Source organism: Pelodiscus sinensis, chromosome 27 (assembly GCF_052426305.1).
Source record: "Pelodiscus sinensis isolate ZL-2025 chromosome 27, ASM5242630v1, whole genome shotgun sequence".
Taxonomy (NCBI): Eukaryota; Metazoa; Chordata; order Testudines; family Trionychidae; genus Pelodiscus; species Pelodiscus sinensis.
In genome coordinates this window covers 6,879,037-6,904,953 of record NC_143078.1, presented here as the reverse complement: position 1 = coordinate 6,904,953, position 25,917 = coordinate 6,879,037, and the positions used below count along the sequence as shown (strand labels likewise).

Below are 25,917 nucleotides of genomic sequence, written 5' to 3'. Positions count from 1 at the left end.
ATAATGCTTTTAAGCCAGTTCACCCCCCTCCACCCCGGACTGGCTTCTGCTCCCCCCCCTTGCTTTTTCTCTCTGACAGAGGCAGTGGAGGGAAGAGGAGCAACTAGTTGAGTCAGTACTTGACTATCCCAACTAGTTGCTCACATCCTTACCAGGTCACACTGTTGACTCATATCTGCTTCTCATCCACTTTATTCAAGTCCTTCTCTGCAGAACTGCTGCTTAGCCAGTCAGTCCCTAGCCTGTAGTAGTGCTTGGAATTATTGTGTGCTTGGGACAGAATTCTGCACGTGTTCTCATCAGATTTCTTTTGGCCCAGTGCTCCGGTTGCTCTAGGTCACTCCGGTTCCTAGCCCTGTCCTCCAGTCAACTTGCTGAGGGTGCACTCCATCCTCTCATCCAGGTCATAAATAAAGATATTGAACAAAACCAGCCCAGGAGGCGACTCTTGGGGTGCACTCCACTTGAAACCGACCACCAACCAGACATCGATCTGTTGATGGCTACCTATTGAGCCTGACTTATCTAGCCAGCTTTCTATCCATCTTACAGTCCATTTATCCAATCCATACTACTTTAACTTGGTGGAAAGGAGTATCACATCCATGGCCTTGCCTATAGCCATACAGCCAGTTACCTTGTCATAGAAGGTGAGCAGGTTGGTCAGGCATGGATGAGATGATCCTTGTTTTTCAAATACTGGATGCTGCTATTTGTGCAAACATCTTAGTTGCCTATGTAGTCTTGCTTTGTACAAGTAATGCATCCAGGGTCAAGAGTGAAATATCTTCATGTGGCTACATTTTGTTGTAACTTTGCCATGTTATGGGTGACATGACTGTCCCTCTATCCAGGGGAGGAGTCTGTTTTGTTGAACAAATTTAGAAAAATGGTCAATCTAAATGAGGCAGAACCTTGAGTGTTTATAAAACTCAGATGTTTCCTTTCCTTCTAGAAACCCCTTTTATGTCCCTATTTCAAGCATTGGGTATATATCTGTAGATAATATTTGATAGTGCTATTATTAGTCAGCTCTTTGAGTGACTGCTTTGTGGTCACAGGCTCCCTAATTGTGGTTGAGTTCAAATCAGAATTAACCATCCCAGACACTATTCTCATATAAGCAGTGGAGGTGAAACTAAGCCAAAAGGTGTTTTTGTTTACAGGTTTTTCAAGTCCCGTTCTCATCTCTTTTAGAAAAGTTTAGATTTGAAGTCCTGTGGCACCTTATAGATTAACAAATGTATTGGAGCATAAGCTTTCGTGGGCAAAGACCCAGTTTGTGAGATGGCTGTAGTGGAAATTTTCAGAGGCAGGTATAAATATGCAGGCCAGAATATTGTGTGTCCAGGGAGACTGAAGTGTTCTCCTACAGGTTTTTGTATATTCCTAATATGTCATTTGTGTCCGTTTATTCTTCATGATGACAACAGCACCTTCTATATTAGCCTCATTGATTATGTCAGAGTTGTTTCTGAGGCTGTGGATGGCATTGCGTTGTGCACGACTGAGGTTGAGGCACACGATCCAGCAACACCATCACAGGACCTAACCAGATCAGCCACACCATCATTGGTGCATTCACCTGCACAGCTACCAATGTAATATATACCATCATGTGCCAGCAATGTCCCTCTGCTATGTACATGGGCCAAACTGGACAGTCCCTACGTAAAAGAATAAACGGACACAAATCAGATATCAGGAATGGCAATATACAAAAACCTGTGGGAGAACACTTCAATCTCCCTGGACACACAGTAGCACAGTGGTCTTCAACCATTTGGGGTTGCCGGGCGCCAGGGGGTGTGGCCGTTCGCCCGCCGGGCGCTGGGGCCCCCCCATAGCCGCATTCCCGGGGCCGGCGCTCTCCCCTCAAGCGCCGTGCACCCGGGACCGGCGCTGGCACTGGCGCTCTCTCCCCTCCCTCCCCCAAGCACCACGCGCCCGGGGCCGGCGCTCTTCCCCCCCCACCCCCAAGCGCCATGCGCCCGGGGCTGGCGCTGGTGCTCTCTCCCCTCCCTCCCCCATGCGCCGTGCGTCCGGGGCCGGCGCTGGGGCTCTCTCCTCCTCCCCTCCCCTCCCATCCCCCATGCACCACGGGGGGTCAATCCGCGGCACCCCCGGGACCGGCGCTCACCGTGCGCCCTGGGGCTGGCTCCGACACCGTGCATGCGCCACGTGTCTGGGGCCAGGCCAGCCCTGAGCACTTGGCGGGCGCAGACAAATGCCCCCGCGGGCACCGTGTTGGGGACCACGGCAGTAGAAGATTTAAAGGTAGCCATCCTGCAGCAAAAAAACTTCAAGATCAGACTTCAAAGAGAAACTGCTGAGCTCCAGTTCATCTGCAAATTTGACACCATTTTAGGATTAAACAAAGACTGTCAATGGGCCAGCCCAATGGCCAGCCAACTACAAAAGCAGTTTTCCTCTCTTGGTGTTCACACCTCCAGATCAGCTGCTAGAAGTGTGTCTCACCATCCCTGACTGAATTAACCTCATTATCTCTAGCCTGAATCTGGCCTGCATATTTATACTTGCCTCCTGAAATGTCCACTACATGCATCATGCCCACCATAAGCTTGGGTTTGAGGCAGCTGCACCCTTCCTTTTAGGGAAGTAGTGGGGAGCCTGTGGCCCCCAGTTTGACTGGATCCAGGCTCAGGGCTCCCCCCCCCCAGCAATTGAGGAGCCTGTGCTGGCACTCGGCCCCCACCCCCCCCACTATCCCACCATGGGGCTGGAGCCCACACAACCTACTTGCTGGGGGGTCAGCAACCCCTGACCCAAAAAAGATTTCCCACCCCTATTTTAGAGGATTTTTTTTAAACCTGAGCCACCACCTGTCTGCAATAAGCTAAGAATTGATGTTAATGAAACTATGTGTGTTGGCACAATATGACATAACCACCTTGACTGGAACATCTGAATAGTTCACCATTATGGGTGATTCACTACTGTCCCCATTTTACCGCTTGGTAAATTGAGGCACAGATTGATTTACCCAACATGGCACTTGAGTTGATAAATCAGAATGAGAACTTGGCTTTCGCTTGCTTTTAAACACACGACCATGTCTCCTGGAGTTGTTAACATTGACCCTTTTTAAAGGGACTTTCAGGTAAGGAAGACTGAATAGAGAGAATATTCGTACCTTATTTGGTGAGCATTTTTAGTACCCACTGTTAGATATTCCTTCAGAAGATGCAATGTTCAAAACAAAAATAGGACCTATTTCCCTTGCAGCCCAGCATGGTAAGTGGCTGGAGCCTGCCTTTGAAAGGGCGGATACTCAACACTTGCAAAAGCTAGCCCCTTTCAGGTGTATAAAAAAAAAATGGAGGCATCCAGGGAACTAACCACTCTTACCATGTGGTGTAGTAAAGGTTGCTGTGAATAGGGATGTGAAAAAATGTTTATTTTTGTACAGCTGGTTCCCATTTTGCGAACGGTCGACTCATGACTGTTCTCACTTACGACCAAAACTGTCGTAAATGGCGGACCCCGAGTTACGAACGCGATCTGTGCTTACGAACAGCAGTGTCGCATGTAACTCTATGGGGTCCGAATTACGAATGGACCAAGTTACGAAAAATTGCTTGGTCTGTAACCGGTTCGTAAGTCGGGAAGAGGCTGTAAAGGTGTGATGGCTGAAAAATTCAGCGGTTACATGTTTATATGCAGGGGCTAGCTTTCTATCAGAAGCAACAGCACAGGAGGGCAACAGGCAGTTCCATGGGAGCCGACATGCACTTCCCCCACGCTGCTGCTTCTTAAAAGCTGGCTCCCGCCTCCTCCCCATTGCTGCCTCTGATGCAAAGGCAGCAAGGGTGGTATGTGCATACACAGTAACATCCCTGGCAGTGACCAACCTTCAGGATTGAGGGTTCCTTAAAGGAAGCAGATCAAAACGCAGAAGGAGTGTAGCTTCTACGACTGAAGGGTTCACCCAGCCAGTGTGGGATTTCTCACACCTTCGACCCTTTCCCTTTCAGAGTGATATTCAAGATTCTGAAGCTTCTTGGATTTGAGCTGCACATTGATCCATGGTGGCAAACACCATGAAGAATATTTAAATGACATTTCAGTGACATCCTTAAAAGGAGAAATTAAAAAAAATTGAAGATGGCAGACTATTTTAAGACAGAATTATAAAATAGTCTTACAGAACTAGGCTAATCTTCAGAAGTATGATGCCAACTGTCAACTGCGGAGTAGAGGAGTGGCCAAGACATCCCAGTATGAAATTGAGATGACTTTCTGGCAGCGTGTGCATGGAGGTAGAGGATGCAGAACAAGTCTGGCTGATTTCAGGCTGAGCACTTGTAAACAACAGATGTTCATAACTGGAATCTTTGGAAGGAGGATTGGAAAGCCAGGATATATGTCAATGCTTGGAATGTTTTGAATTTATAGTGGGCATGGGCAGTGTCAGAGGCTTTCTTAAGATACTGATTGAAATTGTCAATTTACAGAGAAATTTAATTTTAGGTCTTCAGAATCTTTAGAGGTTACTTATTTAAGCAGAGGGGAGAATGCAGGTTTTTTTGGGGGAGCTTTGGTAAGATATTTGAGTAGGTAAGTACACTATTAAATAGGGTTAACCCAAAATGAATTTCAAGTCACTATTATAGTGAAATTTTGTCCTTTCAAATGTTTTTCATTGGAAACTGGGAATCACATGTTTTTTATTTCTCCTCCTAGTTGCATTGGCCTACTCAGTAGCCTTGTCTACCCTTGGAAAGTTGACAAATCATTTTTCACCAATAGACTTATGTAGACATAAGAAGTGTGCAGTAGGGATGTAATAGTATAGTCAATTAACCGTTAAGAAAAAGCTTATAGGTTAATGCTATAGACTATGTGCATTTCTCCCCTGCCCCCCTCAGCCAGTAGCCAATACATTTTTTTTAGCAGGCTGGCCAGAACTCCTGACATGCGGTGGGTCTGAGACCTATCCCGCTGCAGCTCTGCATTTAAAGTGTATTAGGAGCTGGGCAGGCAGGCAGCCTGGCTCAGTTCTGGCTCACACCAGGTCTGGGACCTACCCCCGCTGTGGCTCTACATTTGAAGTGTATTAGAAGCCACGTGGCAGGCAGCCAACCTAATTTTCAGCTTGCCCTGGGTCTGGGAGCTCAGACATCCCCTAGACAGGGGCTGCTGCTACCCTGTGCTGCTGCCTCTTTATCAGAGGTATCAGCATTGGGTGACAGACAGCTAGTCTGCAAGGGGAGCTTGGATCCTCAGGAGTGAGGCCAGAGCACACTGACTGCTGCCCCGATCCCCGAGGATTATAGAATAGTCGACTAACTGATAAGAATTCACGAGGTTATTGGATTATTCAGTTAACCGATATTTAACATCCCTGGTGTGCAGGTAGTATTTCCTGGTGCAAATTCAGCTTTTGTCTGTTTCTAGCCATGATAGCTCATAAATTAGACTTGAATATGTCATCATTCTAATGACTCATTCCTCGCCCCTCCTTTTGACACCATGTATTTAGCAGCCATTGTGCGCAAGTGTCAGTAATGCTGCCTACCATGTAAACTAAGTTCTGAGGATGGTAGAGCATTAGTTTATAGATTTCATGGTGGAAAAGATAGCTGCTACATTAATATCGGAATGGATATGAGATGAGAAATTAGTAAGATGACAACAATGGTGCAGAGCTTGGCAAAAACAACTCTCAAAAACCCTACATACCTTAAGAAACCATTGTTTTGGTGAGGTGTGTTAAGCTGTGCACAACCTCCCTTACCCAACTTTCCCCCACAAATGCTGAGATCCAGGACAGATAAGGCTGAGCTAAACAAGCTCTCTAGATTTTCCCCTTGTCATGGCATAGTCTTTAAACAAGAGGGGAGAGAGTTCAGTTCAAGCCCTGGATATTCAGTTCAAGCATCTTGTTGTCTGACTTCAGGGAGAGTTTGCATCTGGGCAGAATCTTTGTGAACACCTCTAAACTTTAAGGGAAGTTCAGACCCAAACTTTGCAGTTTTAGGCTTAGGTCTGTTTTAAACGAGTTCAAACAGATTGCCCTCTGAAGCAATGCTGTCAAACCTAGAGGACTGATTGGGAGTTGATTCAGCTTTTACACATCCATCTCCTTTGTGAGTAACCTGAAATCAGAACCAGAATAAAATGTGCCAGCCCCCGTGAGAACTTCAGTGAGCAAGAATAGCTGCAATTCTGCCTGTGGCTATGGCTGGAAACTGTATTTTTAACTTTTGGTCTTAATGGTTGTATAGCTTGGTTGTAAGCTGTGAAAACAGATGCCACATTCCACCACAGACTGCTGCAGTTCAGAGGTGGCTGAAGGGGGTGTGTGTGTGTGTGTGTGTGTGTGTGTGTGTGTGTGTGTGTGTGTGTGTGTGTGTGTGTGTGTGTGTGTGTGTGTGTGTGTGTGTGTGTGTGTGTGTGTGTGTGTGTGTGTGTGTGTGTGTGTGTGTGTGTGTGTGTGTGTGTGTGTGTGTGTGTGTGTGTGTGTGTGTGTGTGTGTGGCTTTTATTATGAAGCAGCGCTTACAAGAAATCCTTCGCTCTTCATTTATCCTTGCCTTTGTGTTTTGTAGTGCATTCTGTCTGGCCTGTCTGTCTCCTCTGGATTATGATCTCTTCAGTGTAGGGATTGCTTTTACCTTTGTCTTTTACTACTGCTGAGCACATGACCCACATTTATTTGTAAAGGGGTTGGAGAGGTCATAGACTTGCATACATGCCAGATACAATTTAACAAGGAATTGAAGGGGTTAACAGAGCCCACAGACAGAAATTAAAAGAATTAAAACAAAAAAAATCTGTTGGAGCATTGTGTGGCGGCTGTTTGAGGTTGAGATTAGGGTGTGGCACTCACTACACAGCTCTTGAGGTGACAATCCCAATTAGAATCATGTGGGGTTTGAAATTATTTTTTCCTGCAAGACCGCCTTTCATGTATGACCACATGCAGTGTCAACATGCTGTCTGGCGCCATTAAATACCAGCAGTTTTACTCACGGAACTGTCGTGGGCCCTTGGTATTTCTGCTATGTGCCGCCTTAGAATAGCTTCGGGTGTTACGGTGCAGCAGTTTGGACAGCTGGGAATTGTCCATTTAACTTTTTAATCTCCTATGATTGCCAGATTCTGTGCCTTGTTTTATTTAACAAACAAAGCACATGTATCATGTGGTATGCTAGCCTCCTGCATAGCTCCTTGTGTGCAGCTGCATACTTAGTCCGCTCTCTCAAATTAAGCATGGTTAGAATGTGCATAGAGCCATCCAGCGAACAACCAGGTGGTAGTGAGCCAAAAGGTGATGGTTTTCTTTCTAAGCCACCTTAGTTCTGCATGCTCATTATTGGAAATGCCATGTTTGAGATCAGGCTATCCCTCGGTTCCTAATTGTTTAGTAATTGGTAGGACAGCAGCCATGGCAGAGAAGTTTGGGTGATGGTGGAAAAGCTGAGGTGATGGAGAAAGGCAGGAGCAGACATTTCTAGTGGGTGAGGACATGGAATGTGCAGGCTGGCTAGCAGGCTTCACGTGCCGGTAGCTGTGCTGGCTGAGCAGGGCTGTTCAGCAGCTCGGTACTGGCCTGTGTGAGAGGAGTGAAGAATTGAACTAGGGATGTAAAATCCCATTTAATCAGTTGACCGGTGAAACGTCAAGTTGAATCAGTTCACTGATTAAGCAGGGTCCCGCAGGCCAGGGGGATGCTCCTTACCAGTTGGAGCAGCCCTGCAGCCCATGGGGCTACTGCTCCCAGCCCCGCAGGACTACTGTCTCTTTTGGCCTTCCTGGAGCAGCCCTCGGTCTGTGGCAGGCTGCTTCTGGGCACCAGATAATCAGTTTCCATAAGCATCACCAGGTAAGGGTGATGCTTACCGGGTAACCAGTTACCTGTTCACATCCCTAAAGTAAACTAGAAAAGAAGCAACAGATCCACCTCAGGAACTCGAGACAGGGTTTCTAGTAGTTAGAGCAGGAAACTGAAAGCCATTAGAGGTGGGTTCTTTTCTAGACCTTTCCACTAATTTAAGTAGCTTCATCTCTCTCAGCTTTAGCTTCTCCATCTTTTAAAGGGGGACATTAATGGTGCTTTGAGAGCCATGTCAGAGGCAAAATATACACAACAAAAATTGGTGGTGTCAATCCATGGCGATGGTACAAATCCTTGCAGTTCATTTAACTGTGTGTGTGTGTGTGTGTGTGTGTGTGTGTGTGTGCGCGCGCGCGCAGTTGTCACCACAGCCTCTTTCACAACTTGTGTTATGAAATATGTGGCTCTTACAGCAGATTTTAACAGTAATTTTTCATTAGTCTACATGGGTCCTTTCTTTCATAGAGATGGTGTGTTTTGTCCTGTGAAAGCTGAAAGCACATTCTGCTGGACCCAGAGCCCAACTTTAGGTCAAGGGGTTTTTAATGTAGTAAGATATGCTGTTCAGTTTTTCCTCTTGGGGTGAAAACTTTTATTTGGGGCCAGGATGGGAAGGAGCAAGAGGCAGAACATGGACTATATGTTAATATATAAGGTACAGAAATCCTCTTTTCCTGGGCAATATTCTGTTAACTAACTCCTCAGTTGAGCAATAAACCAAACAATTATTAACCACACAACAAACGCAGATTTTGGGTTATGTGGGGCAAAACAGTAGGAATTTACGTAGCGTAATATCTAGCAATTGGAACTTCAGTACAGCATTGTGATCATTCTGTCTGCTTTTGTCAGTGAGCAGAATGTACATTGGAGCACATAAACTACAAAGTCAAATACTTTGTTAAATAAAATAATCTTTGCTCTTTTACCCTTCATTTTTTTATTTAAATTAAAGCTCTAGGAGTAAATTAATAGCCCAGAATATCCTCTACCCCCTTCCTTATACTCCAGACCTTGAAACAATCCAGATCACAAGCTTCAGCCATTTCCTGTGGTATGTTTTTAAGGGTAAGAAACAAACATCCAGATTAGCTGCTTTGAAATTATTCTTCTGTTTTAAAACTTCTCTACTTAGTATTGTAGATCTAACGCTTGCTACTATGGGCAGCCCAGTAGACGTCTACAAAGGCCTGCTGTAGTATTAATCATGTTTATTACTTAGTCTGACTAGTATTGGTGCCCCATTATTCTAGGCACTGTACAAACAGAATAGTAGATGGTTCCTGATCTGACAAGCTTACAGTCTAAATACAGAGTGAAGGGAAATGGGTGTAACACACAAGGAATGTAAAAAATGCAATAACAGCAAGTATCAAACTGTTTCCGTGTTTGTGGGTGCCTTTTTTATTGTAACTGGATTTATTGAGGGTATGCCTACACTGCAGAGTTGTGTTGTGTAGAGGTAGAAGTTGTGTAGTGTGTTTAAAAAAAAAAAAGGTCACCAAAGCGTGTTTACACAGGCTCCCTCATTGGACAGATCATGGCCACGGTTTCAGCTCTGTTGTCAACAGAACAAGGCACTGTGGGTGTGCATCCCAGCACTCCTCCTGTTCATCAGAGGGGCACTGGAATGCATCTCTTTTGGGGTTGCTTCCCTGCTGCATCCCATTTCTGATCTGTGAAAGAAACAGGCTGTGCCAGGAGCCTGAGCAATTGCTATGGGTTGTGGAACAGGAAATTCAGGTGGTCATACCATTAAAAATGTTTGCCTTTATTGATCACTGCAAATGATAGGCACACACCTAAGGATCACTGTTGGCTGATAAAGTAGGGTTTGGGTTAGGGCAAAGCCTCATAACTGTGTATAGGTCCGGCTGTCATAGTTACACTTTTGTAGGGAGTGGATTGCGGCAGAAACAGAGCTTTCCCAGACCATTAAAAGGAATGCGTGGGTAAAGAGGGTGGGTTACTGGACAAAGAATTCTGTCTGTTGCAGGGGGGATGGAGGCTGGTTCTGATCACTCTACAGCTTGATTAAATACTTGAGCATCTCCGCCTGCTCCTCCATAAGCTTGATCATATGCTCAGTGGAGTCTTCCCTATCTTATCTTTCCCTTGGCCGCTGTGCCTCCCTTTTTTGTACCTCAGTTAAGGAATGGTTCAGAACCTGCCTTACAAGATCTTCCCTGTTTTGCTTGGGTCTCCTCCTCAGTTGAACGGTCTGTCAGCAGGAGAAGTGTTGAGTTCTCAAGGTCTCATCTACAGCAATAGAGGGATTGTTAAATTCCTGCTCCAGGGTGAAACATTTCACTTATAAGCACCTTTTTCAACATATGCAGCCACTTTCCCACTGGTCCTTGCATGATACACACCTCTCTGCAGGCACGGTAGACATACTCAGTTTGGGGGAAGGGGGAGGGAGTGATGGCAGCGTGCATAGAGGAATAAGAAAATACAGCAGGTTTGCATGGAAGTAATTCTAATAATGTTCTGTTTCTCCAGAGCCAGCTGTCACTTTCGCTAATGCCTCACCCAGGCTCTACTTCTGGATGCTAGCATAAAAACGGCTACACTGGGTCAGACCAAAGGTCCATGTAGCCCAGTATCCTCTCTCTGACACTGGCCAATGCCAGATGCCCCGGAGAGAGTGAATGGAAACAAGTTATCAAGTAATCCCTCTCCTGTCATCCATTTCCAGACCCTGACAAACAGAGGTTAGGGACACCATTCCTATCCATTTTGGCTAATAAGTATTGATGGACCCAACCTCTATGAATTAATCTGGTTCTTTCTTGAACCCTGCTAAAGTCTAGGTCTTCACAACCTCTTCTGGCAAGGAGTTCCACAGGTCAACTGTGCGCTGTGTCAAGAAAAGCTTCCTTTTGGTTTAAACTTGCTGCTACTTAATTTATTTGGTGACACCTAGTTCGACCCCCTAGCAGGTGTTGCCCTGCTTCTTATGAAGCCCACTTGTGTGCCACTTTGGCTCCTACAACATTATTGAAGAATGTTATGGGAGAGTGTCATACCTGGGGTGAGGGAGAGAACTGGAACCTGCAAGAGAGAATCAGTATGTACCTCAGGCACTGTTTCTGGATCATCTCTTTGCAGAATTCAATGGACATCTTAGTGTTTGTTTATGCCCTCCTTGGAGATAACATCTAGCCATGTGGGGCTACACTAGCTCACAGAAACACAGCCAGCCTCCTGCCTTTCTGTACTCTACCCCTAACGCTTCACCCCCCAAGCCAGAACTGCTTACTGCACGTCTCATCATCATCTTCCTGCTCCCTGTTGATCTGTGGCGGAGGCTAGCTATTCACCTTAAGACTTGAACAGTTCCTGGCTGCCTGCCAGACCCGACGACCCCGCTGTGAGCCCCGCATCCTCGTCCAGCTCTACTGCTTCATCTATGGTTTCATCCTACGGGTTAAGTCCTCTTTCCGTGGAAGAGGACTGGAACAAACTAGGGATGTGAAGGACTGCGGACAGGCTAGTCAACAAGTCACCCCTTCCGCCCCTGCTACCTCTATCAGAGGCCGCCACGGGGGGATGGGGTCGGCAGCGGCAGCAGATGGGGTATTTCAAAGCAGCAGCGCTGCAAGGAGCCTGGGGCCAGACCCTGGGCTCTACGCAGTGCTGCCGCTTTGAAATGGTGCGTGCAGCCTGGGGCCAGCTGGGGACTCCCCCGCTAACCCCGGGCTCCATGCGGCACTGAGGCTTTGAAACGCTGCACGGAGCCTGATGCTGGAAGCCCGGGGTCAGCGAGGGTGGGGGTGTTTGTGTCCCTAGCTGATCCCAGGCTCCACAGGGTGCTGCAGCAGTGAAATGCCAAGAGGAGCATTGGCTTATGGGATAGTGGGCTAGTCCTTAACATCCCTCGTTGCTACACTTCAAAGGCAGAGGTGCCCTATTGACTAATTGAATAATCAGTCACTCACAATTTAACATCCTTAGACCAAACAAGTCATCAGCATAGGCTAGTGAAAGTCCAAACCAAACTGTACTGAGTTCTCAGTGTCCTGAGGTCCTTGCTTTAGCTGCTTCTGCTGGCGTGCGCCTGGCAGACGCTTCTCTGCACATTTTAGGAATTGCAGCGAGACATATTTTGCCATGGGGGGCTTGCTATCCATCTAATCAAGGATATGTCCTGTATTTGTGAGGACTGCTTCGTAGTCTTGCAGAGGGATTGGTGATCTACTTTTATTTCAGTTATAGCTTAATTCTTCTTACATTTCTCGTGTAAAGCTCAAAACTCATCTTGACCTAATAAAAATCACCTTACCAGGGTCTCCACATGCATATGTTTTCTCTCAAATATTTATAGTTTAAAAAATCGTACTATTATTTTTGGCAGGTGAATGCACTTATGAGTATTGAATAAAAGTTAACAAAATATCCATGCATCTGTCCCCTCTTTGTTTGGCTGGATACATAAGAAGTGTTACTTTTTTTCTATAACCATAACCTCCAATATCTTTTTTTTTCCCCCCCTTTTCTCAATGATTGGGCATTCTTTTTCCAATGAGAGGATTCCAATAACAGCTATTAGCAGATGACAATTTAACTCTTCCTCTTTTATGTGACCATTTCCATTAAGAACCTCAGGGAGGATTACCAACAGTAAATACCCAGCAATTTGTGAAATTTGGTAGTAATTGTAATTCTTGATCAATGTTTATGTTGCTTTAAACAAGAGTGCATGCCTTCATTATAAACCCCCTATTCAAATATGCATATGTCATTTCCCCTCACCGCCAATCAGGTATCGTTCAAAGGGCCTGGGTGAGAGTGTTGTAGCTGTCTCTGTTAAACTATGGAGTGTGAAATCTGAAGGCTTTTCTTCTCCTCAGAACAGACCCTGTAGTGTCGCTTAATCACACAAAGAAGGGTAATTTGACAAATGCATTCCGAACTATTCTGCTGTCCTTTTAGAACAGCACGGCAGTAAGCAAGTGACATTGCTCTTTTGCCAACCTTTTCTGTGATCTTTAAAACAGACACCTATCAAATGCCTTTCAAGTTTTCGGCCTAATGAGCCGTTTGTTGAATTTTGATGTGTTTGTTTTGGTAAGAGAAATTCAATTATGCATTTTTATTTTGTTGTGGTAGAGGTGAGTTTTTCAGGGAATTTCTTAACTGTTTCACACATTCTTGCCATAGCCTGGCTTTTTACAATATTTTAAACTTTATCTCCTCCATGAATTATTCAGCATAGGAAAAAACACATGGTAGCCATATAGAAGGGGGAGATTAATTATTCCAGTAACGCTAACCAGCCTAGTCTGCACCCATCCAAAACCATGCTGCAGAATCCCTCAGGTACTATAGAAAAATCACTGCTTAGCTCTTGGTTTGCATTCTGAAATGAAGTTTCTTAAAACATTATACTTAAATTGTGCAACTTATCACTTTTATTGTCTATGCAGTGAGGCAAGGATGTTGTCCTTGTTTTGTTGTGTTGGCAATAAATGTGGCTTTTTTTGTAACCTCATTCTTCACTGAACAAAGAGGAAAGGCCGCAATAGAATGTGGAAAAGCAAATGGAAAATTCCAAGATGATGGGCTCAGGTAGCCCCTCCCCCGATAAACTATGGATGTTACTCCAGTGGTCACCAACCAGGAGATCGGAATCTACTGGTAGATCTTGGAGCTGTTGACAGGTGATCCTGACAGGATTGGCCAAAAGTGCCAGCACTTCATCTGCCCCTTTCAGCACTGCCATGATGCTCCTGTCCTCTGGCTTGGAGCTGCCCCACCAGTCCCTGGGAGCCTCTCGGGAAGAAGAGGAGGGGGGTGCTGATGTCAGGGTGCCTATCCCCTACCCTGTACCTCATCTCCACAGAGCGGGAGGGGGGGGGAAGGGAAGGGATGGAGAGAGTTGGCTGGCTGCTTTTGGGAGTGATGCAGGGCCAAAGTAGGGTTAAGTCTGCCATAGTCCCCTGCACCACCACCCAGAAGCCACCTGCAGTAAGCGGTGCCCAGCTGGAGCCTGAATTCCAGACTCCGGCCCCAGTCCTGAACCTCTCCTGTACCCCAACCCCTGTCCTAGACCTGAGTCCCCCTGCACTGAAATTCCCTCCCAGAACCAGTACCCTCAACCCCCTCCTACACCTCAACTCGCTGCTCCAGGCTCAGCTCAGATCCTCTCCCACGCTCCAAATACTTTAGCCCAAGGTCAGAGTCTGCAGCCTCCTCTGCACCCCAACCCTCTGCCCCCAAACTGATAAAAGTGAGTGAGGATGGAGTGAGCAGGGGGCAGGAAGGAGGCAGGGCAAGAGTGTTTGGGTTTGATTGCATTTAAATTAAAGTGATGTCATGCTTAAAAAGGTGGGAGATCCCTGCATTACTCTTATTAGTGAGAGTAGGTTTAAATGCAATAGAAGTAACTCAGAAACGCATATAGTAACTGTATCTCCTTGTTTGTTGAATTTTTCCATTCAAAATAACCAACAAAAACATTCTAAAATAACTGTTTATAAACCGACATGTAGTGAAACAATTTTTGTAAACGCAGATGCTGTGCTGAAACTGTTTCAGTAAGCATTTGCACAGTGGGTAAAGCTAGTCTTTTAGGCTATTAAGCCACTTAGCAACCCAACAGCTAAATGATTCTTTTAACCAAATTCTCCCCCGACTTATGTCCACATGCAACCAAACTGATTCTGTTGTCTGTAAGTCAGAGTAGTCTGACTTTTGATAAAACTTTTGTTGCAGTATTAGGTTAATATCTTTTAAAATGTGTACCTAATATTACATTTATACTACAAACCATGTCCCTTGCCAAATAAAAAAACACACACAATATAATGTTAAAATAAAGCTGACTAATCTATCACTCCTCATGAGAATTTGGCAGGGTTAAGAAAATGTATAAGGGGTGTTTTTTAGAGGTTTCTATTTCATTGTGTACGCTTGGAGCAGATCCTTAAATTTAGACTTTTTAGGAAGCAAAAGGGGAGAAGACTAATTTTTCTGATGGTTCAGGTACAAAACTCCATACAACTTTTGAAATGCCTTTCCTCATGCTGAAATTGAATAATATTGGGATCTGATCTTTAGTTTGTAGTTACAAAAATTGGAGTGGGCTATTGGACAAAGCAAGCACTTGTGTGAGGGATCAGAGGGAGATCATCAAAGAAGCATTGTGTGCTATTTCTCAGAATCACTGTAAACTGTTCATGACAACATGTTCTGCTCTCCGCTTCTGGAAATAAAGATTCAGTCAGAACATTATTTGCCCAGGTGAGGGCAGTGACCTGGAAGGTGCTGAATTCTTTGTTGAATTTGGGTAAGGTAAGCGATAATCATTTACTGTTCTGTGCAAAGAAGCTTAGCTTTGTTTTAGTATTATAAGAGGCTTCAGATTTGCTGAATGGAGAATTGATCCAGAACACACTTTTTTTAATTGAAAGGAAAGTGCACTAGTGCAAAAGCTTGTCTATTTTTTTTCCTTTGGTTCAAGCTACTGATGTTAAATATCAGTTAATTGAATAGTCAAGTAACCTCATGAATTCTTATCGGTTAGTTGACTATTCTGTAGTCCCCCAGGGAGTGGGGCTGGCAGCTAGTGCACTCTGGCCCCACTCCCGACGTGTACCCTGCCCCTCTGTGCGGGGTGGTAGGTGGGAGCTGGTCCATGAGGAGATGCAGTTTAAAAACTAGCTCCCCTCATAGACTGGCTGTCTGTCTCCCTGTGCTTTTGCCTCTGATTCAGAGGCAGCAGCGCAGGGTGACAGCCCCTCTCTCGGGGAGGGGAAAGGGAAATGTGTGTAGTCTATAGTATTAACCTATAAGCTTTTGTTTATCAAATAATCGGTTAATTGAATACACTATAGCATCCCTGGTACATGCTAGGAACAGACCTATGCTAGTTTACTAAACACTTGAAACATTATCTTTGCTGCTAGAGTTCTACTACAGGTCACCCAACCACCAGGGGGAGAGGATTAATGTTTTTGGACTTGGAAGTATGTTATAATTATGGAAGGATTGTTGATGAGGGACACACCTGTTTAATGTGTTTGAAGAAAACTATTCGCATTTGTCAGAGGAAACGTTGCTAGAATCTGGCTGCTGGCTACCAGCTGCTTTGTTTAAACGTTGTGCAGGAGTAGGTAAGATTATTCTGATGCCAGTGTGGCTGGTGCCTAAATAAGGGGATAGCTAAAATCTGATTAAACTGTAAACAACAAAGAAGTCTGTGGATAAAGCTTGTACAGTTCCTCAATCTGTAGTGCGCTCTCTCCCTGTCACTGGTATCAACATTCACACACACACCTTTTAGGAGATAAGATCCTTAGGAGCTCCATGTGGGATGTTACAATAGCTGCATTTCTGATGTGGCATCTATAGAATGTGTGTTTAGCTGAATCATGTCAGCCTGCTTGACGTAAAGTCCTGTCCTCCCCCCCACCCATTGTTTCTATTTTGCATTCCCTGCAGGAAGGATCAGAATGTCCTGTCTCCAGTCAATTGTTGGAATCTCCTCTTAAACCAGGTGAAGCGAGAGAGCAGGGACCATACAACCCTCAGCGACATCTATCTGAACAATATCATCCCTCGCTTTGTCCAAGTCAGCGAAGACTCTGGGCGACTCTTCAAGAAGGTAACGGCATGCGGCAGCAGCCATATTTTCTTTGCTACTCTAGAAAGTGAAACTTCAGGTGTCTTTTCTGAACTGCCTTGCTGACTTACTATCCTGTCTGCAGCTCTCAAATCCATTCTCAGCACACACTACTGAGCTGAGGCAAAATACAGGACTATGTAGCACTTTAAAGACTAACAAGATGGTTTATTAGGTGATGAGCTTTTGTGGGCCAGACCCACTTCCTCAGATCAAATAGTGGAAGAAAATTGTCACAACCATATATACCAAAATACAATTTAAAAAATGAACACATATGAAAAGGACAAATCAAATTTCAGAGCAGAAGGGGGATGGGAGGAGGAAGGTATCTATCACTACTGAGCTGAGGCTTCCTTTGATGCTGGTGCAATTACATGCTGATTTTTGCAGCTTTAGGATTCTCCTAAAAGGAATCTCTCAGTTGTTGAATTTATTCAGTGGTAGGTGAGTGGGATTCAATGGCCTCTAATATCCGGAGATCAGACTAGATGATTACTAGCCCTTTCTGTCCTTGAACTCTGTGGGTTTGTCTACGCAGTAGGTTAGTGTGTAACAAAGTGAAGGAGTGACTCTGCAGCCCAGTTTGCTGAGAACAAAATCACCATGTGAACAGTGGTACAGGGCAGTGCAAGTCTTACTGAGTGGCCCGAGCCTCTGAGGCTCTATGACTAAGATCCATAGATCCAAAATAGAGCCTGGCTCTGTTTCAGATGTCTTTGCTTAAATAATAGGAATAAACTGCCAACAATTGTGTATTACAGCCTTCTAATTACAAACCTGTGTCTGCAATGGAGCGATTTCTGTTAAACCTATTTTGGGTTTTCTTTCCATCTTGCCAAATGTTGACGAAAAGCATTTTGAAAATTAGATACCTAACTGCCCTTTGGAGAACAAGAGGGAAAACCACAAAGCAAAAAGCATGTTTAGGAATGACTTCTTGCAAGCACACTTGGAAATAGGGTTGGGAAGTGGGAGTGGGTGACTTGCATGTTAAGAAACTGTGATTGTCCAGTTGATGAAATATGATGTAGAAGATTTGGAAGAACAACTTCAAATAATAATGCACTGGTCTCTTTGGAGTTTTCTTGATGGTTGTACCATCTGTCTGATTTAGCTTACTTAAACCTGCACAGGTTTCAAAACATTTTCTATCTTTTGGTTGTGTCTTGATTCTTCAGCATTCTTTCCATTGTAACCGAGTTGGACAAAAGTACTACAGAGTTTCTTGTGGCTAGCTAAGGCATAATTACATGGACACTCATCCAGTGCTGTAACGCTACATGTGGGGAGACAGACAAGGAGTTTTGGCAATATTTCCAGACTGACTTTCATATCTGACTTCTTGCTTTCCTGTGGTCCTAATTGGTGCTATGTTAAAATCAGTGACACAAGTTGTGTTTATGTGACTTTAAAATGTAAATCTATTCAGGTGAAATCTTGACAGTAATTGGGGCCTTCATCAGCTTTTCACTGTGGTCTTGACAGCTGCTTGAAACGTCCTGAAAATGTTCAGAAGCTTCAGGGGGTGGTAGCTGAGTTAGTCTGTACAGGAAAAAACAACAAATGGTTTGGTAGCACTTTATAGACTAACAAAACATGTAGATGGTATCATGAGCTTTTGTGGGCACAGCACAGTAAAAACTCCGGTGATCTGAAGAAGTGGGCTGTGCCCACGAAAGCTCATGATTCCATCTATATGTTTTGTTAGTCTATAAAGTGCTACCAGACCACTTGTTGTTTTTTAAGAGAATGTGTTCCATCACTTTATGAAGATCCATATGTGCTCTTCACTAGTTAAGAGACTCATCAGTTAAGAAACACTCTGCAATGTGGTGAGATTTAGACTACTGCAAAATGCATAGCATTTTGCAATTGTATATAAAGCACCAGGACAAGAAATTCACTTGAAGGGGCAGGCTAATCTAGCATTCTCAGGATTTAGAAGTGGTCAGAGTTCCTGTACTATGGAAACTTATTAGGCAGGGTGACTGCTGGCTTGTGTGATGGAATGGGTATGAGTCTGTTTGCTGAACATTAATGCTCTTGCAGCAATATGTAGCAGACTGTAATCTGAAGCAGAAAGTTTAAGAAAAATAACATGCTTCAGGCTTATGTTTTCTTGGACTTATTTAGGACGTGTGTTTGTCAGGTGCCTCTCAAGTAGCGATGGAATGAGTGTTTTTCAATTAATGTCACAATGAGACCTTTTTCTGACCTTTTAAAACCTTTGGGTGATTAAATTACAGTTGATTAGATACTTATATAGGATTATTGAATGGGAGTTCCCCTAATCCTTCCAGAGGATAAGTAATCACTCCTCTTCAGTTTTCAACAGGAGCTTTGTGGGAACATGTGAGTAACCAAGGCTGAGAAAATGTGAGGTAGAGGAAGTCCTATGAAGCTGATAAACTCTCTTGTGTGTCTGGAAACTGACCTTCTCACTTTCAATACTCTCCTCCCCTGTACAAACATGTTCTTATCCCATTCTTTGGTCGGCCGTTTAATGAATGGGATTTGATGTAGATATCTTTTTTTAAAAGAACTTGGCTTGTTTCTCAGAGTGAGGGAAAGCATCTTCTCAGTCTAATGAAGTGGGACATTGCTCCATGTCAGAAACCCAAGTAGATAGAATTTAGTACATAGATCCCAGGTTGGCCTCTGCTCCGGGCGCGTGGTTCCAGCCTTGGGCGCACGACAGCCCCAAAAGATTGGGGACCACTGGTCTAATGCTTAAATCTCCAGTGACAGAGCTTCCACAGCCTTTCTTGGAAGCTTGTGCCAGTGTTAAACTACTTAGATAGAAATGTTTTTTCCTTTTAGCTAATCTAATTCTCCTTTGCTGTCCACTGAGCCCATGACTACTTGTGCTACTTGTAATGGATCCTCATCCTCTCTTTAACATCCCTTAGCATATTGGAAGGGATTTGTTTTCAGCTCATCATTCCCCTTCCCCTGATCTTTTCCCAAGCTAACCTGCCCAGATGTTGAACCTTTTCTCATGAGTCAGGGTTTTTAAGCCTCCATGATTTTTGTTGCTCTCCTCCGGGCTCCGTCCAATTTGTCTACATCCTTCCTGAAGCCTGGTATCCAGTACTGAACACAATACTCCAGCTGAAGCTCCATCTGCACTGAGCAGAGCAGGCAACGACAGCCATTTCTTACATAGGACACTCCTGTTAATATACTATGGAATATTAGCCTTTTTTATTTCCAGCTACCTCACATTGACTCTCATTCAATCTGGACTCCGCTGTACCTCCCCAGATCCTTCTCAGCAGGAATGATGGCCAGTTAGCTGGAAGATAGTTTAAGAAGGCAGGAAGCGGCTCAGTATGTGGTGTGTGGCACTGGCAGAAATTTCTTTTGGGAAACAACCACTATTACAAATGGAGAAACTAACATCCTGCACCAGGCTTGTATCCATACAGACTTTTTCTCTTGTGTTTAAATGGAGGTTTATTTTTCTCCATCCTTTTGATGTAGTGGGAGTGGCGGTTATCGCAGCAGAATGCCACTGGTAAAAAGGCTGATTTTCTTGCTGTCGTAAAACAGACCTACTTTGTCCAGGAGGTGCAGGGGAGATAAGGTAATGACAGCATCTTTCTCTCTAGCAGTTGGTGTAGTGAAATCTGCCTTTTTGGAGGGAGCATTTCAATCACACATGCTATTAGCTTGATTTACTGCAAGGATTTTTATTTTATGGTCAGTACAGGGAAATGTAGCCATTGGGATAATATTGCCAGTGGCTTGCCTCATGTGGGACATGGCTGCCCTTTCATTGTGGCTCAAGTCAGAGTAACACAGTGAATCTGTGTTGGATTTAGAGGCACCTCTACCTCTAATATGTAGCTGAAGATCATAGGAAAATTCAAGTCCTCCTCACCTCTTCAAATGGCACGACTCCATGTAGTTTGTCCTGTATATAAGAAAACTGGAGAAGGATCCCAACATTGATTAAAGCGTGTTTGGCTTTATAAGGGCTGTTCTTCGTCCTGGGTGAAGAAAGCAGTGTCTTCAGAACTCTGGCTCTGCAAGGTTGCCAGCACCTGCAGCCTTGCTTACTTCCATGAAACCTTTTGAGGTGGACAGAGATGCTTACCTGTAGGCCAGGTGATGATTTTTCTTCTCAAGCAAGAAATAAGTTAGAAATATTTCCTCCCTACCTACAATCTCTCTGTGTGTGTGTGTGTGTGTGTGTGTGTGTAAGAGATGAAATTGCAGAATAAGGATAGCTCTCAAACGTCATTCTGCACTAACATGTTGCTGCTGTTTGTCGCCATGTTGTGGTGACGTCTCTTCTGGAACATGTACAAATTCATGTTTTTACATATTTTCTCTAGCAAAATCACATGGAAAATACCCATTTTTTTTTCCTGTTGAAAGTGAGAATTCACTGAGGGTGTGTCGAGACTACATGCCTCCGTCGATGGAGGCATGTAGATTAGACAGGCAAAGGGAAATAAAGCCGCGATTTAATTAATTGCGGCTTCATTTAAATTTACATGGCTGCCGCGCTGAGCCGACAAACAGCAGATCAGCTGTTTGTCGGCTCCGCGCGTTAGTCTGGACGCGCTGCGCAGACCTGAAAGCCTTTTATCGACATCCCCCTTATGCCTCGTAGGATGAGGTTTACAGGGGATGTTGGTAAAAGGCTTTCATTTTGACAGGGGAGTGTCCAGACTAGTGCCTGGAGCCAACAAACAGCTGATCAGCTGTTTGTCGGCTCAGCGCGGCAGCCATGTAAATTTAAATGACGTACCCTGAGTAGGCCTGTGACTAGCTGCGGAGAGATTTACACGCAGGGAGTGACCCCAGTGGGCTGCAATTGCTACAGTGGAATGTATTGAGAGATGTGGTATATGTCCTAGTCCGCCTAAGGCAGAGATAATGGATTCGGAGTCATGACTTTACAATAGGGGTTTTGGTAACAATTTGGGGGGCTCTGTGTTTTAGGGCTTCATAGCTTATAACCAGCACGTTGGATTGTACCCTGAAGTAAACAGGAGAGCAGCATAGGACCCAGAGCCTGCAGTAATAATCTAGTCTTGAGGCTACAAAGGTCTGGATGGCTTGATAAGGCGCGCGCACACACACACACACACACACACACACACACACACACACACACACACACACACACACACACACACACAGAGGGAGAGGGAGAGGGAGAGGGAGGAAAAAATAAATAACAACTGCTGGCCCACTCTTGGAAAGAAACAAGGCACTTTGTCACAGCTGTTGTCTGAGACCCCTGAGCCACAATGGATCCCATATGGAAGGATCCAGTCTTGCTGTGGAATCTTTGACTGAATGAGCAGCTGTGATATTTTCGGAAATGTGGATTTTGTCTCCAGCGGCTGGGAATAGGTGTTACAGCCCTTTGGCAGAAAATCTACCCGCTGAGACAAATCCTTCTGTGTTGCACTCAAAAACCCCTCTGTTGGAAAAGGGAAGTGTTAGAAGACGGATGCTGCATTGCTAGCTGTCAAGCTCTGGCATGTTTTTATTGAATATCAATTAATTTCTGACATTCCAGTAGTAGTTATACTTCAGTTGCATGACTGAGGCTGTTTTTATCTAGCAGTTTTGGGCTTTGCCATGCCTGAGGATTACGTGGTCTGCCTCTGTCGAATTAAGCTTTTCTCTCCGTATCTTAAAATGAAGAGATCCCTTTTCAGAGTTGCAATATGATGTGAAGAACGAGATGGAAAGTTGCCAACCACTTCAAAGGTATCTTTGCTGATAAGGAGAGTCAGATTTACTGCCAAAGCCAACATGCAAATGGTGTCAGACAGTCAATGTATTGCTTGTGTTTTTCACTGGCTTCTAGTCAGGTTAGCTTCTGCTCGGAGGCTTCCCTGTAGAAGGTTTAAACACAGAGTACCAGGGTGTGTCAGCTGTTTGCAATGCGGGTGGTCTTGGATACTCTGGAGAGTGACTGCAACCAGCAAAAAGCAAAGAATGCAAAGGGTTTAAAAACCAAAGGAAACAAAATTCCTCTTCGAAAAAAGGGGTGCCAAATCCAAGCGCTTCTACAGGAAGAGCCGGCCAGAGATACTCCGCGTAGGTTGCTCCAGTACTGCCTCATTGGGACAGCAAGCTTGAAAGTGCTCCGGCTTCCCATGCTCTGCCTCCGTGCTTGCAGCCACAGACTATTGTGTATTTGAGGGGAAATAACTTCTAAATCGAAAGGAGCCTGGTCCTGTACCCATTGTTCATGTGACTTAGTCCCATTGACTTGAGTTGGAATCTGACCTCCCTTGGCTTTTTTTGAAGCTACTTGTGTGAGTAATGGTGGTAGCATTGGGCTCAAAACTGTGTGCGCAATTTTTATAAGAAAGGTAACAGGAGATCTATCGGAGAATAGGTGGCCATTCTCTGTGAATAAACCAAACCAAGTGGAAATTCTAGATCCTGTCTGGCCCATAATAGCAACAAATTGGTGCCTCGAGGGAGGGAGTTAAATTGTTTCTATTCTTCCCATAATTAATGATGTAGCCTTGTGTTTAGATACCGTAGGGTTCAGCCTTCATTTCCATTCTGATATTCTTCCTGCCTGCCTTGAGAGAATGTATGGCTTTGATGTTAGGCTCCATTCTTGTGCAGGCTGCTTTTGATTCCCTCGATCTTTGTAGGAGGCACTCCTTTGATTACTCTGCTCTTATCCTTTTGGAGTATGGCATTTAAAAAAAATTACGCCCTCTTCCATTTGAGTTGGTTCTCTTGATTCCCCGTCTTCCTCCCCTTACCCCATTCTCTTTATCCCCTAGCTGACGCTTGGTTGATTTCTCTGCATCACATAAGCTTTATATTTCTGGTATAGTTATCAGATACTCCACGTTACTGATGACTTTCGTTAGTGGGGTCCCTTGATATTATTTATGCACATGCACAGGAGAAGCCTTTTCTGTTTGGTCTCATTAATCTGCTGCTTGTTTGAGTCTTCCCTCAAAGGAAACGAATCTCTAGTGTTTAAGTAAAACCCTTTTTACATAGAATACTGAAGTCTTGGGTTTTTATCCAGTCTCTGGACATATTTTTCTCTAGTACTTCCAGCTGACTGGCTTTCTGGAACAAAAAAGTCTAGTTGAGTATTTGTGTAGCACTGTAGCTGTTTCTTGGTGCCATAATTTGCTTCACACTCATGTGGAAGATGTAAGTTATCAACGGAGATGGAAGCAAAATGTTAAAGAAGTGTTGGGAACATATCTCCTTGAGGAAACACAGTTAATCTAGTCAGTCTGCCTGCTTCAGCAACCACTTCATTCACAGGAGGCTTCCAGGATATATCCTCTGCCTCTTCCCATGACCTTATTTCCTGATGCTCAAATAGAGGCTGAATTACCCTTTTGAAATAATACACCAGTGTTTTACAGTAAAAGCACAAAACCTGACACTATCAGTGCTGCCCATTCCACTGCATCACACTTGAGCAACTTGTCTTGAGTTTCAAGGTCCTTTGCAGCCTGTCCACTGTGTACTTACCTCTGTGTGGCTGAGATGTTAATTCCCACCTCTGATCGGACATCCTTCATTGTGTTACATTTTCAAACAAGCACTTACATGCTTTCTCTTGGGCTGCCCCACACACCTTCAATAAGCTTCCCATGAACATCCGCAAAGCTGTCTTGTTCTTCTCCAGTTATTTCCATAACTCGTTTTTCTGGACGTCGTGAAAAAAACCTCAGCAGTTGAACTGATGGTGTACTGAGATCACTGCCTCCCATTCTAACTAGTATTCTTGTTTCCTTCTGTTTCCCTGCCTGCGTCCACCTGTTGGCTCTGGTCTTAAATGTAGATTGTACAATCTTTGGGATAGGTGGGTACCGTCTCCTTGTTCTGATTATACAGCACCTACCACAATGACTTTCAGTTCCTAGGTACCTCAGTACAAATGATTTAACCTGGAGTCTCTTGGATAATTAGTCTAGTTTTTCTTGGTAAGGATAGATGCCGCGTGGCAATCTTTGTGCCTGCAGGATTCGTTGAACTGTTGCCTAGAGAGAATGTTTTCAGAACCTGTGTTCTGTCCTTTTCTGTTGTTCTTTTGCCTTGAGAGATCATACTTCTGCTATGATTTTACTTTTAAGTTGACTTCCGTTGTTGGAAGTTTTACCATAGCAGAAAATGGCCTTGTCAGTGGGTCCTTCGGCTGAATCCCGTCCCGTTAGGCAAAAACTCAATTGGAGATGCACTCAGAATTTAACTGCATGTTGGAGCTCCCTGGTCTGACACCCTGGGTACCTGACGGGTCCCAAATAAGGGAATTTGCTGGGGAGGCTCGCTGCCACCAGCCTCCGAGGCTGCTGACCCATACTGCTGCCCGCTTTGCTTTTGGCCATGGTCCTGCTGCTGTTGGGCTCTGGTTGCTGCTGTCGGGCACAGACTCCAGTCCCCTTTCCATTGGTTGCGCTGGGGCTCCCTGGGACCAGAGCTACCTGGCCACCTCAGTCTCCACTTCTCTTGGCTGGGTGTGAAGTTCCCTGAAGCTGGGGTTCCCCAGCTGCTGCTGGTCTGGCTGCTGCAAGCCTGGCGCAGGGCTCCCTGGCCATCAGTGTCCCGGCTCTTCAGTCCAGCAACATCCGTGATCCTGCTGTTTTGTGGCTGAAATCTCTTTCAACGGGACTGATACTAAGATACCAGTAGCAAATCCAGCTTCAATTATGGACTACAGTATTCCTGCAAATTTTGCTTCAGAAACGTGGGATTCCTTGTCCAGTGACTCTCAGGCCAGGTCTGTGCCCATATTCAAAAGGCCAGAGGAAGAAGTATGAAACAGTGGAGTGTGAAAACCACAGCCTGATAAGTGAGTCTTAGACTCACTTTCCCTGCAGTACATGAGTGATTGGGTTATGAAAGGTGCTCTGTGCGTGTGGTGCACTGTATTTGATGTGAAATGACAATCCACAATGAGAACTGGTCAGAATTTTCTGGCAATCGGTGAAGCAATACTACGCCATTCATTTTCTAAGAGACACTTGCCCAATACCTGACATGCGTTAAAATGTTGATGTTCCTTAGATCTTGTGGGAACCACAATTAATACATATTTTTAAAATCTAGCACTTGCAGATCATTTGCTTGCTTCATTATTTAATTAGACTAATACCCAAACCATCAGATGGTTCTAAGCTTGGACTCCTCATCTTTCAATACAACTTACACAGTGAATATATATATAGTGTGAAATTGTCACTAACGGGGGTGTGGTGGGTGGTATACTGCACTTGGACATATTGCTACTGAATCACCTTCTGCCGTGTGCTTTCTTTCATGTTACTTCTGTTACTAATGATGCTGTTGAATGGAACAGACAGGAAAATACATCATGTTATTTTCTGTTGCCATAAATACACTAGTGGTGGGGTCATATCCTAATGAGGGGACAAAAACTGACGGGGAAAAAAATCTTTGTCCTAATTCTA

The 25,917-nt window shown here is 44.6% G+C and overlaps 1 protein-coding gene across 6 annotated transcripts in view; it reads left to right on the top strand.

Moving 5' to 3' along the window:
• The window catches only part of SRGAP2 (SLIT-ROBO Rho GTPase activating protein 2), a 212,301-nt gene that overhangs the window by 89,723 nt on the left and 96,661 nt on the right, over positions 1–25,917 (top strand). For all 6 annotated transcript variants that reach the window (XM_075910141.2, XM_075910137.2, XM_075910140.2 and 3 more), the window contains one exon: positions 16,306–16,468. Coding sequence is in view for 5 of the 6 variants with exons in the window: in XM_075910137.2 (XP_075766252.1) it covers positions 16,306–16,468 (163 nt within the window). In the remaining variant the exon portion in view is untranslated. The remainder of the gene's footprint in view (positions 1–16,305; positions 16,469–25,917) is intronic.